Source organism: Eurosta solidaginis, chromosome 4 (genome assembly GCF_040869045.1).
Source record: "Eurosta solidaginis isolate ZX-2024a chromosome 4, ASM4086904v1, whole genome shotgun sequence".
Lineage (NCBI taxonomy): Eukaryota > Metazoa > Arthropoda > Insecta > Diptera > Tephritidae > Eurosta > Eurosta solidaginis.
This window is the reverse complement of record NC_090322.1, coordinates 181,422,414-181,437,280: the sequence shown is the minus strand read 5'-3', so window position 1 is coordinate 181,437,280 and position 14,867 is coordinate 181,422,414. Positions and strand designations below refer to the sequence as shown.

The following is a 14,867-nucleotide window of genomic DNA, read 5'->3' as shown; positions in this document are numbered from 1 at the left end:
TGTTGCTAACACCGAACCTTTTCGAACCTTTTTTGACAAATATCCGGTAAGGTTTTTTTTGATTTAGTCGCCAAGCCCGCGATAAAATCTATGCAATAGCTTAAAAAATATTTTTGAAAACTCTATTAATTTTTCATTTTCGGAATTTTGAAGACAACTGATTTAATTAAGCCTTTTTTCGTCACCAGCGTGGAGAAATAAGCCAATTTGCGCTTACCAAATACACATTTTATTTCATCTTTTCGATACTGTCTAATGCCTGCTTGTACTTTTTTGTAATAACAACTTAAGTAAACAAAAGCAAAACCTGATATTTTGGCTTATTATTTAGACACCATTCATTGAATTTTAACATAACTTAAGCTATCGACCCAAAGACATGATTCTGGAAGAGAAGCTTCAATGTACCTCAACCAGGTTCCAAAATATAATTTAAAATATACATACATATGTATGTACGTTCAATTTAAGTCCGAATTCATTCTGAACATTACTATTTCAGTGATGTTTACTACTCTTATGGGTTGATTTGTGAGTGGCAGACGTACATACATACCTACATATTTTATTTCCGAAAAAAAGTTAAAAAAGGTATGCATGTAAATAAATTCACGTCCAATATCTATGTAAGGTAATGCAGGTATGTACATGAATGCTTGACAAAATACATGCATATGCACGTGAGAGGGGTGTATAAGGGGGTACTGGATATGAGTTCAAGTCTTGATATAGTAGGTGAAAAAGCTGAACGATCTTGCAAATAAACCAACAAGCAAGTATGCTCGTCATTCATACATATTGTGGCGAATATTAGCAGTTTCGACACGTCACTATGCTGCTAGTAAATAAATGCTGCCCAACCACAATAGCAATGTAAGCAGAAGAGACAACCAATAGTTACGCTCACATAAACACAGCAGCTAAGACCGTATACATGTTGCAACATTACTCACACATATACACGGTAACAAAATGCGCAGATGGTAAGTCACACCTATACACCGAAGACAAGAGAGAATATGAGATGCAACAGTTTAGAGAAGGCCGTCGTGGTGTGTTGGTAGCGTTTTTTGATTTACACAAGCTTAAGTGAAGTACGTTAATACATTCAATTGTGCAGATCTACTACCATAGTAGTGCTGTTGAAAAAAAGAATTTTGTATACGGAATATTTGCGTTTATTTATTCGACAGCTCAGTGATTCGAACTATAGTAAAAGGCGCAGAACTATCGAGAACTCATAAAAGTCCCTACATTATGTATGTACGAAAATTTTTGCACAATAACAAGTCAATGTGCACGAATAGTGACTGTACGCGCTTGTTCGTTTGTTTGCTAATGATGGATTTGTTTAATTTCATCGTCTATATATGGGACACACATAACTAAGACTTTCAGTCTAGATAGGTTATAGTTTAACCTTTTATATTTTACAGCTCGACGTTGGGGTAGAGTGACTCGAGGATTTCTGCTATAGATGCCAATCGAGCAGCAATTACGTCGTTTTACGGCCGACAAACGAATTTACGGTTTTTATACTCAGCTGAGCAGAGCTCACAGAGTATATTTTGTTCGCATAACGGTACCCCGTAATGGCATAAACTAATCGAGATAGATATAGACTACTATATATCAAAATGATCTGGTAAAAGGAATTCATTTAGCCATGCCCGTCCGTCCGTCTGTCCGTAAACACGATAACTTTAGTAAGTTTTGAGGTATCTTAATGAAATTTGGTATATAAGTTCCTGGGCACTCATCTCAGATCGCTATTTAAAATGAATGAAATCGGAATTTAACCACGCCCACTTTTTCGATATCGAAAATTTCGAAAAACCGAAAAAGTGCGATAATTCATTACCAAAGCCGGATAAAGCGATAAAACTTGGTAGGTGGGTTGACCTTATGACGCAGAATAGAAAATTAATAAAATTTTGGACAATGGGCGTGGCACCGCCCACTTTTAAAAGAAGGTAATGTAAAAGCTGTAATTTGGCAGCTGAGTATGTAATGTTCGGTCACACCCGAACTTAGCCTTCCTTAGTTGTTTACCTTCTTCTTGTACAGATATAAAAGATGATGGTTCTTTGCCGAATATTAATCCGGAAAGATCCCGAAATTAGCATCATTAGGGTAATAGCCTTAGCATCTCCAGAACGATTCATATAAGCACGTTCAACCGTCTAGGTCTGTGAATTTCAGTCGCCTCATCCTTAATTTTCTGGCGTATTTTTATGGATGTTGTTGGTTGGTGGCCTACTTGTATACCGCCGGAAGAAACTATTGTTTAAAGTACTATTGCAACCATCGTTGTGCTAAGGGAGATGTTCCCTTATTTACCAGGAAAACCTCACCTGTTTTTCTCTATCACGGACAATATAATAGCATAGAACAATCTTACTGTGAGGAATAACTATCATCCACCGTCTCTTTCTACAGTAAAACCAACATTACTTCTTGATTCGAGTGGAGCAAAGAAATATTATTTTGTCTACAACAAGAACTACCAGAATAAGCTAAAAAAAAAGTTTGACGCTCCCTGACAAGCTAAGAAATGTTAATGTTTTTTTTTCGAGGACTTTATATATCATTATCAATTTCTTGAGCTTGACAATGTCATCAGTGTAGCAGAATTTGTGTTTTCAGAAAGGCATCTTAAGTCCACAAGCCTTGATTCAATCAAGGAAGACCAAGATCTTTGTCCAGAATAATAATATTGCTTCTCTGTTCTTCTAGAAAGCAAGAACACTACAGAAGGCTTAGGAATTGGCAACTGTTTGCCGTGTATGAATCCGATACCCTCCGGTACTATGGTCTTCTAGTATTACCCTTAAAGCCGCAGGGACAGATTTTTGGGCCTCTCGGACCTTTTGAGCTGGCTTTTAGTCGCACGACAGGCAAGCCTTACAGCGTATGTATATATTCTAAACAACTAAGCCCGCAAAAGTGATACTGGTTCGCTTATATCCTTCGTCATGAGCTTTTCAAATTAGATCACTCCAATAATTCTTTTCTCTCCTTTTCAGTATAGGTAGTATTACCACCCCGGCAAAGAGTTAAATATCGCACAAACACTTCTTTGGTTTCTTCCCACTCTTGAAAAGTTGCACGGTCGCCTCTGATAAATATGTACTTACATACATATGTAGGTGTGAAAGTATTGCTACATGACAACTATGAGAACGGCGGTAGTAAGCTTTAATACCAAATGAGCTTGTTATAAAAACAGACACCATTCATAGAGCTATAACGTTCGGTGTACAAGTACGTGCAACTCGCAGAATGCCAACAAAAAAAAAGTTGGAATGCGCGTCACGCTGCACAGTGTTGTAGAACAAGCTAGCTGGACAAAATTATTTTATGAGATTTTCCGTTTCCTATGCAGTCATTTATTACAACTACGTCATTTTTTTCAGCCATATGTTCTTTTTTTTTATTTTTTTCCAAAATTTTACTTCATATGCATACATTTGCTTATTTCATATACAGTAACTCATGTGAATAAGTGACATAGATCCAAAAAAATTTAAAGGACTTAAGAATATTACTTTATTGTACTTAAATTGAATGGAGTACAAATCTCAATACTCTAAAAAATTCGGAAAAAAAATTAAAATTTTTTATGAAAATTCGTCGAATTTTTTAAATATAATTTAGTTTTTGTTATAGATCGTGATAAATTTTCTTATGGAAAATTAGTTAAAATAAATTTGCGAAAGCGAAAATTGTAAAAATTATCCAAAAAGGGGTATCTACTTATTTATGTGAGTGACTGTACATATGTACATACATATTTTGTATTTATTTGAGTATTTATTCTGGCACTACAATTTTTACAGAATTATTTTATAGTACCAGTCAGGAATGTAAAAGTGAATTACAATAATAATAATAACAATGTAAATAATTTAATTAATTTTGTCAAAATTACTTATTGCAAAAACTTAAAAGTAAAGTATCATACAAAGTAGAAAAGACAATAGATTTAAATTGAATAAAACCTGATCCAACAAAAAGTTATAGGGTAGGTTATCTTTTATAATTATCTTATTATTCGCTATCATCACTTTCATTGGATGAGTCACTTGTGGAATAGTCATGAACATCAGCAACACTACTGTGAAAGCTTGAAACAACTGGGGTATTTATTGACTCCTCAACATTATCGGGGGACAGTAAATTTAAGACTTCTGAAGTCAGACTTTTAAATTTTTTCTTAAGTATCTCCCTAAAACTGTTAACTTAAGGATCCGATGTTATAAGCAACATATTCATAAGATCTCTATTCGTGGCTTCACGCGTCTACTTTTGTATGTTATAATCCCTGAATCGTCTCAAATCTTTGTTACGGGCTTCCTGTGCTTCCTCGGAAAGTTGACCAATAGGTAAAATTGCTGATTTTATAATTTCAGTACTATGCACTAAGAATTTATGAACTATAACAGGCATATTAAACCATGGATAGAGATCAAAGTATACTTTTTTAGTCTCGACCGCAAATTTTTCAAATCTTTGGATATTTATATTGTACCCAGATGCTAATGCGCGAAGGAGAGTGTCGAACCTTTTGATGAGCGTTACATCCAATCCCGTAATCTCAGCACTAGCCTCAGAATTTTCGAAGAACCTACGAGCAGTGTTGCCGTCATTGGTATTGCCGAAACCTGGTTTTGGTTTATCTTCATCAATCCATTGTATGTACCTGTTTTTATGCCTTGGTGACTGGTGCGGTAGGTTGTGACAGGTTGAAGTCAATAATCTTCGCCTTTTTGCTTTTGGTGTGCTCTTGTTTACCTTGCGCGTTTATTTTTGTATGTTTTATGGCTACGTGTTTGTTCCCTGTACCAGGGAATTGGTTTTGCCGTTTGTAGATTAGCTTTAAAGGTTCAAATATCTCGTCGGAGCTGGTACGTACATACATCCTATTTGACATGTAGAGATAACTAAATCTACAAAAAAAAAAAAAAATTAAAAATAGATGTGCAAAGAATTCGCAATGGTTTTTTCTTTCGACTATTAGAGAATACTTGCGACTATAACATATGTAAAATTAAGCCCGGATGTCCGCGGATGTATGTAACTTTTTTGTCCCTAAAGTTAAAAATATAGGGAAAAAATACCTTTTCTTCTTAATAACGGAATGTTAAATATATTGAAAATACTCTAATTGTGAAAGAATTACTATTAAAAAATTTTACTTACCTTCGAGCTTAGAATCCATCAAAAAAATTATGTAAAAGTGTTCACTTAAAAGATATATGAATCTTAATATTCAACAAGAATTTTGCAAATTAATCAATGCATTTTACGGCCACTCCTGCCTTCTTACTTCAATTACTCAATATATATGAGCAAAAATCTCAAAAAAAAAACCAAAAATCCCGTTATTTTGTTTGTTTTCTTTCATTTCTCATTACACTTTTCTTGGAATAAGAACTTTGTTTTTGTCCAGCTAGTTTGTTCTACACGAAACACTGTGCGCTGGTGAAAAGATCAACAACATCAAATATAAGCGGAAAAAAACTACAAAAAAAACTTAGAAAAGCTAAAAAAAACACACACACAAATAGGTAGAAAAAGGTCCGGCTTACAACAACACTTTACAATGAATGTACATTAGAGTGGGTCGAAGGAAAAAAAATTCAAAGTACCGCAATTAAATTTGAAGCTTATGTAGAGAATAAATTTTGTTTTTTAATTATTTTATATTCAAAATTTGCGTATTTGGAAAATTCATCGTAAAATAATAAACTTAAGAAAGTACTTTAATAAAGGTTATCCACTTCAGCCTTCGTTTTGCTTGTGAGTACTCCATAAATTAGTTTTCTGCGATTTTTTTTTGCGAAATCTGTAAACAGAAGAACGCCATGGGGTATGGTATTATCACCAATGATGTGAGCGCTGGTCATCAACCAATTAACGGTTCGACAGACGACCAGTCAAATTCACGGAGTATACAGATGACGTTTCAGTCATCATAAGCGGTCATCATAGCATTTGGAATCGGGTTAACCGCCAACGCGCAAAAAACCGATGTGGTATTATTTACTAGGAAATATAATGTCCCCAATTGGACTAAGCCTCAGCTAGGAGGGTTAACCTTCTCAGAAAAATACAGCAATAATATCTAGGAATTATACTTAACACTAAGTTGTCGTGGAAACTAAATGTGGAAGATAGCGCTCGGAGATGCACGTGGAGCCTATGGCCCAAACTCTCATTGGGATGTTACGGCAATTGTCAAGCCCCAAATGACCCCGAGGGAGTCTTCAAAAAGATCCCGGAATGACCCACGAATGACCCCGAGGGAGTTCCCAAAAAGATCCCGGAATGACCCCAAATGACCCCGAGGGGTCCCCATAACCATCCCGAAATAACCCCCTAATGACCCCGAAATGACCCCGAGGGAGACCCCAAAACCATCCCGACATGACCCCCAAATGACCCCGAGGGAGTCCCTAAAAAGATCCCGGAATGACCCACGAATGACCCCGAGGGAGTCCCCAAAACCATCCCGAAATGACCCCCAAATGACCCCGAGGGAGTCCCCAAAACCATCCCGAAATGACCCCCAAATGACCCCGAGGGATTCCCCAAAAAGAAATAACCCCCCAATGACCCCGAGGGAGACCCCAAAACCATCCCGAAATGACCCCCAAATGACCCCGAGGGAGTCCCTAAAAAGATTCCGGAATGACCCACGAATGACCCCCAAATGACCCCGAGGGAGTCCCCAAAACCATCCCGAAATGACCCCCAAATGACCACGAGGGAGTCCCCAAAACCATCCCGAAATGACCCCCAAATAACCCCGAGGGATTCCCCAAAAAGATCCCGGAATGACCCCAAATGACCCTGAGGGAATCCCCAAAACCATCCCGAAATGACCACCAAATGACCCCGAGGGAGCCCCCAAAAAGATCCCGGAATAACCCCGAGGGAGTCCCAAAAAGGTCACGGAATGACCCCGGGAGGACCCCGAGGTACTCCCCTAAACCATGCCAAAGTGTCCCAGAAATTACCCCCAAACGGCCCCCAAAAAATCCCGCGAATACTCCCAAAAAATCATCTCAATATTACCCTAAGAAGCTTCAGAACTACACGCGAACTGGGTACGCATATGGGTATATTTTCAGGGCATCTCGATGGTTTATTTTTTTATTTTTGAATAACTGAATAAAAACTAAAATTTTATTGTTATTCCAAATTTTTTAAATAATGAATAATAACTCAACTCTTTATTCAAAATTTGCAAAAATAAGAATGGGCGTTTATCATCAATTAGAATATTTTGAATAACGAGAAAATGTTATTCATTATTCAAGAAATGCTTGAATAAAAAATACCATGTTATTCATCACTCAAGTTTTCTTGAATATTGAATAAAAATTTATTTTTTATTTTTTCGTCAATGGTTATTCAAATTTGTTGATAACGCCCATCCCTGGTTCAGCCACACAAAAATGTACGTCTACCAAAAAACTTTACGGGGTATGCAGATTATCAATGATTTCCGTAGCGGAAGGCCTGAATAACCCCAACAGCAGCATTGTATGCATTCTCCACACCCCACCTGCAGAAGTAATGTCCACAAATATAGCGCTAACAACTGCTATAACGCTTAAGGCCTCGGAGGAGCTTGAGTGCAGGCCGTATGGCCAAAGCGATATAGCGTCGTCTAATGCAGGCCGAACAAACATGGTACCGTGCCTGAGCTTCGAAATAGAGTTGGCTGAAAGGTGTGGTTATGAGAGAATATAACATACACGTGTAGAGCGCTGGTTCCAAATTAACAAAAGTGGTTGGGTGTGCTGTTTACTGCATCGATCCAGAAATAAGTAAATCCTATAGGCTGTCAGATCACTACAGTTTCTTTCAGATGGAAGTTGTAGCAGTGAAGAAATCAGCAGTTATTCTGAAACAAGCGTGTTTAAGCTTATATTGTGATAGAAAGGCGGCAATGATGGCAATAACTTCACACAGTACTTCATCAAGAAGTGTCCTGAAATGCAAAGAAGCATTGGAGAAACTTTGCTCAGGCTGGATAATAAATCTGTATTGGGTGGTCCTTCATAAAATGATAGAAGGTAACGAACAAGCCGATGAGTTGGTAGAGGAGAGTGCAGCACCCGATGAATCGACGATATACATCATAATCCATTTGGGAGAATTAGAAAGGAGACATCCATAGGCAAAAGCGTGGAGCTGCAAAATGCCTAAGCTCATGTGCAAATTCTGCGACGTTAGGCTCACAAAGATGCTCATATCTCTAAAGGGAGAAAACTCAAGTCTCTAGATGAGCATATTAACTGGGCACTGTCTTCTGGCGGCACATGTTTATATGTAACTAAGACCTGGTCAGTAAAAGCAGATGTGGGCACTTCTTTATTTTTGCATCAACCTAATGTGCAGAAGGTTTACCTGGTATACCTTGCGTCCCTTTAATATTAAAATTAATAATAATACAATAATAATTTTACTCTTACAATTTACTACACATACAGCTGCGAACGCGAAAATAGCAGTGCCAATTTTTAGCAAAATGATAAAGTATGTACTGTTTTTATATTCGATTGTGTACCAGAATTTGTCCCGTCCGAAAATATTTTTGCCTACATCCAAAAAGAGAGCTACCCTTCCCTTTCTCTCTCTCTCTCTCTATACCATTCTTGTCTACTTTATCCTAGATTTTTTTTCTTATTCTTGCCCCTCTCTTATTCCGCTTATCTCCCTCCCTCACGCTTATCTCCCTCTCCTACTCCCTCTCATACTCGCACTATCATCCTCACTATTACTCGCACTCTCACTCCGATTCTCACTGCAACTCCCACTCCACCTCTAACTTCCATCACCGCTCTCACTTCCACTTTCTCTCTCACTCACATAAGAACAAAATTCGAGAATCCTGTATGAAAACTTCGAATTTTTGATTTGAAATCTTCAAAACTGTTGAAAGTATTGATCGGTTTTCGGCAATTTTCTCCCCGAAGGTTTTTTTTAGATGTTTTTCCAAAATAAGAGCGCGTAGTTTTATTTTTTATCTTAAAGAAATAACTGAAACGCCCTTCGGAAGGAAATTGTCAAAAATCAATGAGAATTCTCAGAGAATTTTAACTTATACTCTTTTGGAATAAATTAATTAATTAAAACTATCTAAAACAAAATATGAAGCATATAATTGATGAAATTTGCAGAAAATTGTCACTGCTATTTTCGTCTTCACAACTGAACATGTATGTATGTATGTGTACGCTTTTACAAATTGTGAATTTTCCTAAAGGTTTGCGTGCTTTTCAAAATCATTTAAGCTTTATATGTAGGTACCAATTATTTTTTTCATTTTGCCGGTGGTATATTTTGTTATTGCACGGTGCTACCGTCACTCCCATCACCTCACCTTCCTTATCAAACAGCTAAATATATACTTATGGATGTATGTATGTATGTATATGTAAAACGCTTTGCTGAGCGTTTGAAACAATGAAAACGCATTCGACCGTGATTCCCTCATTGGCTTTGATGAGCGCTTTTGCGGTGAGTAATAGCTGTCTGCTGTCGATGACGATGCACAGTGGATTGTATTTGATCAAAATTGAACAAATTTTTAGAATTCACCTAATATTCATTTGTAGAAAATGTGTGATTAAACCAGATACGTGTCGAGGCCTAACTAAGTAACTGAGGTTAACTGATTCTAATAACAGTCTTCGATGCATGGTTGCTAGCATTTTTAATGTATTTGCGTTGTCTAAGTTTATACATTTGTTGTGAGCTCCACTAAATTCCAAATGACCCCCACTACCAGTTGAAGGCAAGAGAGACTGGACTTTCATACAAGTTACTAGAGCAGCTTTCTAGATATTACTATCTCAAGATCTTTTGGCGGGAATTTAAACGTCTTTAATACCTTGTGAACAAATTTTCTAAGCCGGAGCGTCTTCTTCATTCGCATAAGATGTCCTAGCCGGCGTAGCCGCTGCGTTTTAATTCGTTCGACTATTTTGATGTCTGCGTAAAGCTCGTACAGCTCATCATTAAATCTTCTTCGGTGCTCGCCATCGCCAACGCGTAGACGTCCGCAAATCTTTCGAAGAACCTTTCTTCCGAACACTCCCACAGCCGCTTCAACTGATGTTGTCACGGTCCATGCTCCTGCACCATACAGCAGAACGCGTACGTAAGTGACTTTTAGAGCATGATTTTCGTTTAGCAAGCACTCCGAGTATATTTCTGCCATGAAAAGCCTTGCAGCTGCCGTTAGGAGTCACTTCGTAGGAAAAATCAAAAAGAAGCACATTTGGAGAAGCTCAGCCTTAATCGCTTCGGACGTTAATCATGTGAAGTATTTTGTTTTTACACCATAATTATTCTGGAAAACTTTTTTTCGTATATTTTTCGGTTCAGCACTTTTGATAGCGTCCATGACTCGCATTGTGTATCAAGCCGGAATTCGGGCTTAAGAGGCTTGCAGAGAATTATGTATATTTCACAGTCGCAACAAAGCGTTTCTTTTCAATTTCCTACATAATTCAAAGTACCACAAATTGAGAAGGGCGATTCTGTCCACGATGGTTTTCAAATAGACTCGGTCGGCCGTGACATAGAAGTTTGTCTCCTCCGGCAGTACTGGAAAAAAATCATTTTAAAACGGACTAGCTCCAAATTAATAGAATCAGGGATCGTGTCTGCTGTTTGCTGTCTCGATCCAGAAATAGGTAGATCCTACAGGCTGGCAGATCACTGTAGTGTCTTTCAGGCGGAAACTGTTACCGTACAGAAAGCAGCAGGGAGGAAGTTTGTAGCCGCGTCCATATATATATTGATACTCCGGCGACGATCTAGGCAATAATTTCACACAGTACTTCATCAAGAAGTGTCCCGGAATGTGAAGCACTGTATCATACATGTATACTGGGTTCCCTGCCATAGAGAGATAGAAGGTAACGACAAAGCCGATGAGTAATGAGGTAAAGAGGGGCACTCGATGTATTGACGGTAGGCGTTCCAATCCGTTTGAGTGAAATAGAGACAGCGAGCTGCATATAATCAATCAAGCAGGAGAGGCGTGGACAGGAGCGCGTGGCTGCAAAATTGTGCAAATCCTATGACGTTGGGCTCACAAGGTTGCTCATATCTCTAAAGAGAGAAGATTTTTTTTGGGATTTACTCAACATACGTTGAGGGTGATTGGCTTCGACTAAACCGATAATGTCAGATCAAAATGTATATGAAATGAACAATCAATGACACTCAAACTCCGTTATTTCTGATAAAAAAAGTTAATTTTTTGGTTTTTTTTTTGGCACCACGCCAGGCACAAAATCAAAAGCAATTAGCTTTTTAATTGGCACCACGCCAGTCACAAAGTCCGCAATAATTTGGTTTTGTAATCAGTAATATATATTTAAAAAAAAAAAAAAAACAACAATTTGTCACTTCATGTTGGGAGGACATAAGCTATCCTTAAGACAGGCCCAAGGACGCTCTGCCCATCCCAACTTCACACGTTCACCTCACGCATACCAACTAGACACTGCCTTCTGGCGTCACTTGTCAATAACAGCATATGTAGGAAGTGCGAGCTGCAGGAGGAAACGGCTGAGCACGTTCTATTTTCGTGTCCGTGAGGTCAAGCTATAGCTACTAGGGGCGAGAGAATTTCCACATATCGAGGCAGCAATTAGGCTAGGTCCTAAAAAACTTCTACTATTTGTTAAGAGGGCGGAGCTATTCTGTAGCATTGGTTCTCGAACCTAATTCTGGTAACACTATGGACACATTCAGTTCATGTAAGGTCTTCATTTACCTGGCAGTTCAACCTGACCTAACCTGTTCCTATCGATGCCCTTATTTCGTAGGCCTCTACTTAGTTCGCCGGTGCAGACATGGTAAGTTATCGTTAAACAGGGAAAGAAAGAATGACTTGTAACACTACGACCAAAGTCACATTGCAAAAGTTTCATGCCATAATATTCATATTTGACCACAAACCTAAATAATTTGATCCATAGTGCAGTAGTGAGCTTGTAAAAGTGCTGATGTAAAAGTGGCTAACAATATTTGTGGTTTGAGTGCAACTTACAGGAGCGAGCGCAACACAACGCTTTCTAGGCTGGTCTTACAATTCAGTTTGTGTTCGACTTTACATTGTTTCGGCAGTTGAGCAGCGGAGTAGCTGTAACGACAACGACTTCAGTTACAAACAACTTCAAAACTCGAATGTAATTCAAAACAATCAATCAGCTGATAGCTGAAAGTGGAAGTGGATAAGCAAGCGTGTGGTGGAAGTTACAAACAAAAATTAATAAAACAAAAACATAAACTTTAAATGCGTAAATTACGCATGCTTACGAAACTACTTAATATCTACTGAAAGGAAACATCATTGACTATGAGCTCACACAAACTTGCAAACAATAATTCATTGACGAATGGAGTTCAGTTGGTGAAGGAGCGTAACCGAAGTAGCAATAAAGTGAAACTTTGTGGTTATTTAAAAAAGAAACGAAATGTTAGTATCATGCAAAATAAGCGTTAGAAATCGCTTGTTGATTCAAAAATAAAATAGAAAAAAAAATCTTAAAAAACTTCAAACTAAAAACGGTTAAATAAAATTAACCAAAATCTAATTTAAAAAAAGTGAAAATTTTTCTTAACAAAAAATTGCAAATAAGTTTATTATTTTCATATAAATTTTTATTGTGCAAAATATTTTATTTTTTTTTTTGTTGCTATAGAAAGTCGGCGGTTGGCGTAAAATGTGGTTCGTGCTGCAGGATAAATTACTCTTGTCCTACACTTCGAAGGAGGAGTATGACAATAAATTGGTTTCATTCAAAGATGTGCTGAATCTAGTGCCGGGTACCATGGTGCGTCCTTTGGGAGGATTTCGCTTCACTATTGAAACTACGACACATGTGATGTATACATTTGTGAGTACTTATTTTGCAGAAAATATCAAACGAAATATTTTTAAATTTAAATTTTAAGGGTATTCACTGAACCTAGCAAAGTCAGTGGTAGTTTGACAAAAGTCTTGGGTGTAATTAATTTGGCAATGTTTTTCCAATTAAAACATCAGTATATCATATTATAATGAATTTAGGAAATTCCGCTTATTTGAAACCCTCTGCTAACGTTCGTATCGCCAACCTGTTAAATAAATCACTCCAATATTCAGTAATGCAAAATGATCTTTATTAGACTACTTTGAGAGTACTTCACAATAACACTTATACTTCACAACTAATTGCGTGTTTAAATGAAACTGATTACTGACGACTCAGCTTGCGCTGCTTTTATACTCTCCGTTGCTTCATTCGCATATTTCTACTAAAGTCTAGACGTTTCGCCTTCTGTATCTCCTGCTTGGTAATTTCTATATACATGTATATTTGTAGTTTATGTCAATATGCGGGTGTATGCGTGAGTACTACTTCGTCTGATGATTAGATGTGTTTGTTGCCTTGTATGTATGTGAGTAAATAATGATTTATTTGTTTTCCGTACACAAGAGTGGCAGCTTGCTTTATTGTTGATGTGCCTTTATTTATTTAGTATCAGCTTATCAGCTTAGTGATGCTAACATTCGTTACAATATTGTCTTCTATGGATTAGATAGAGAAAAAAGTGGGGGTCTTGCGAACAAACGAGACCAACCTGAAGGACTTGCTGTCATCTAAGAGGGAATCGGCGCATTAGCGCCTTATCAGCCAAGTCACTAATGACGGATATAAATTCGAAACTGTGAAGGAATTCGTCTATCTGGGAAATGTCAGCTAAGGCATCAAAACAAGAATATTTCTTGCCAGCAAGTGCTATTTTGGACTGCGTAGGCAATTGAAAAGTCAAGTCCTCTCTTATAGAACAAAAGTCACGCTCTACAAGTCGCTCATCCTGTATGTACATGAGTGGGCTCTTAGTGTGCTCGAGAGAAAAGTTCTCTGGAACATTTTTGGTCCTGTCCGTGGTGCCGAAGGCTAATATTAAAATAGGTATAATGAATTAGGTCATGTTATGTGAATGACCATGATGCTCCGGCCAAGAAAGTATTTTAATCCACACCGTAATTTGGAAGCAGGAGCGGGTAGAGATCTCAACTGAGGTGGGAGAGGTAGGTAGAGGAAGACTTGACCTACCTTGATGCTCCTAATTGGCGTCAGTTATTGCCAAATAGGGATAGCTGGCGTAACTTGTTACGAAACGGCTAAAATCGCTTAGATAATCGCTCAAATAATGAAATGCTGATATTCCCGGTATCCATGAGACTAGGCCGATGACCTGACAAAGATGAGTGCAACCTTTGAAGCATATTTGGTAAATATCACAATTAAATTGGGTGAGATGAAAAGGAGGCAGGAAAGGTGTGAAACCAAGCGGAAGAGTCAATATCATGTGCAAGTCTTATGGCATTAGACTAAATTGTTCGTCTCAGTGCTAAAAATGGAGGCTAATGATGGGTATTCTAATAACACACTACCTTTTGGCTTCACACCAATCTTAACCAGGTCTGGTTAGTGAAACCAGATATAGGTAGTGCAGAACAAAATAGTTGAGCATGTATTGTAGTTCGTGTCTTGCTCTAGCCAGATTAGGGCTGCAGCTATAAAGAATTTCACAATTTGCAGTGGGTTCTAGAAAACTTCTAAAAGAGAACAGAGCTATTTTATTATATAAGTCGTGGTTCTTTATAGTCTTCTTTAGTTTTGTGGAGCAAACTAATCTAACGTTAAGTGGTAGCGAGTTCATTTAAAGTGGCATGAAAGAGGTCTTTACTGTCGGCCCAGAGCCCCCTATAAAAAGGACATACAATGGGTATTCCTGGTAAGAGTTGAGTCTAATACAACAGCCACAGCAACGTATGCTAA

General features: G+C 37.8%; 1 protein-coding gene across 1 annotated transcript in view; it reads left to right on the top strand.

Annotated features, from left to right (window-relative positions):
* The first annotated feature begins 12,019 nt into the window (after positions 1-12,019).
* Positions 12,020-14,867, top strand: part of LOC137248372 (probable serine/threonine-protein kinase ndrD) — a 28,766-nt gene continuing 25,918 nt past the window's right edge. The window contains exons 1-2 of the mRNA XM_067779256.1: positions 12,020-12,511; positions 12,738-12,932. Of these exons, the coding sequence (XP_067635357.1) occupies positions 12,392-12,511; positions 12,738-12,932 (315 nt within the window). The 5' untranslated portion in view covers positions 12,020-12,391. The remainder of the gene's footprint in view (positions 12,512-12,737; positions 12,933-14,867) is intronic.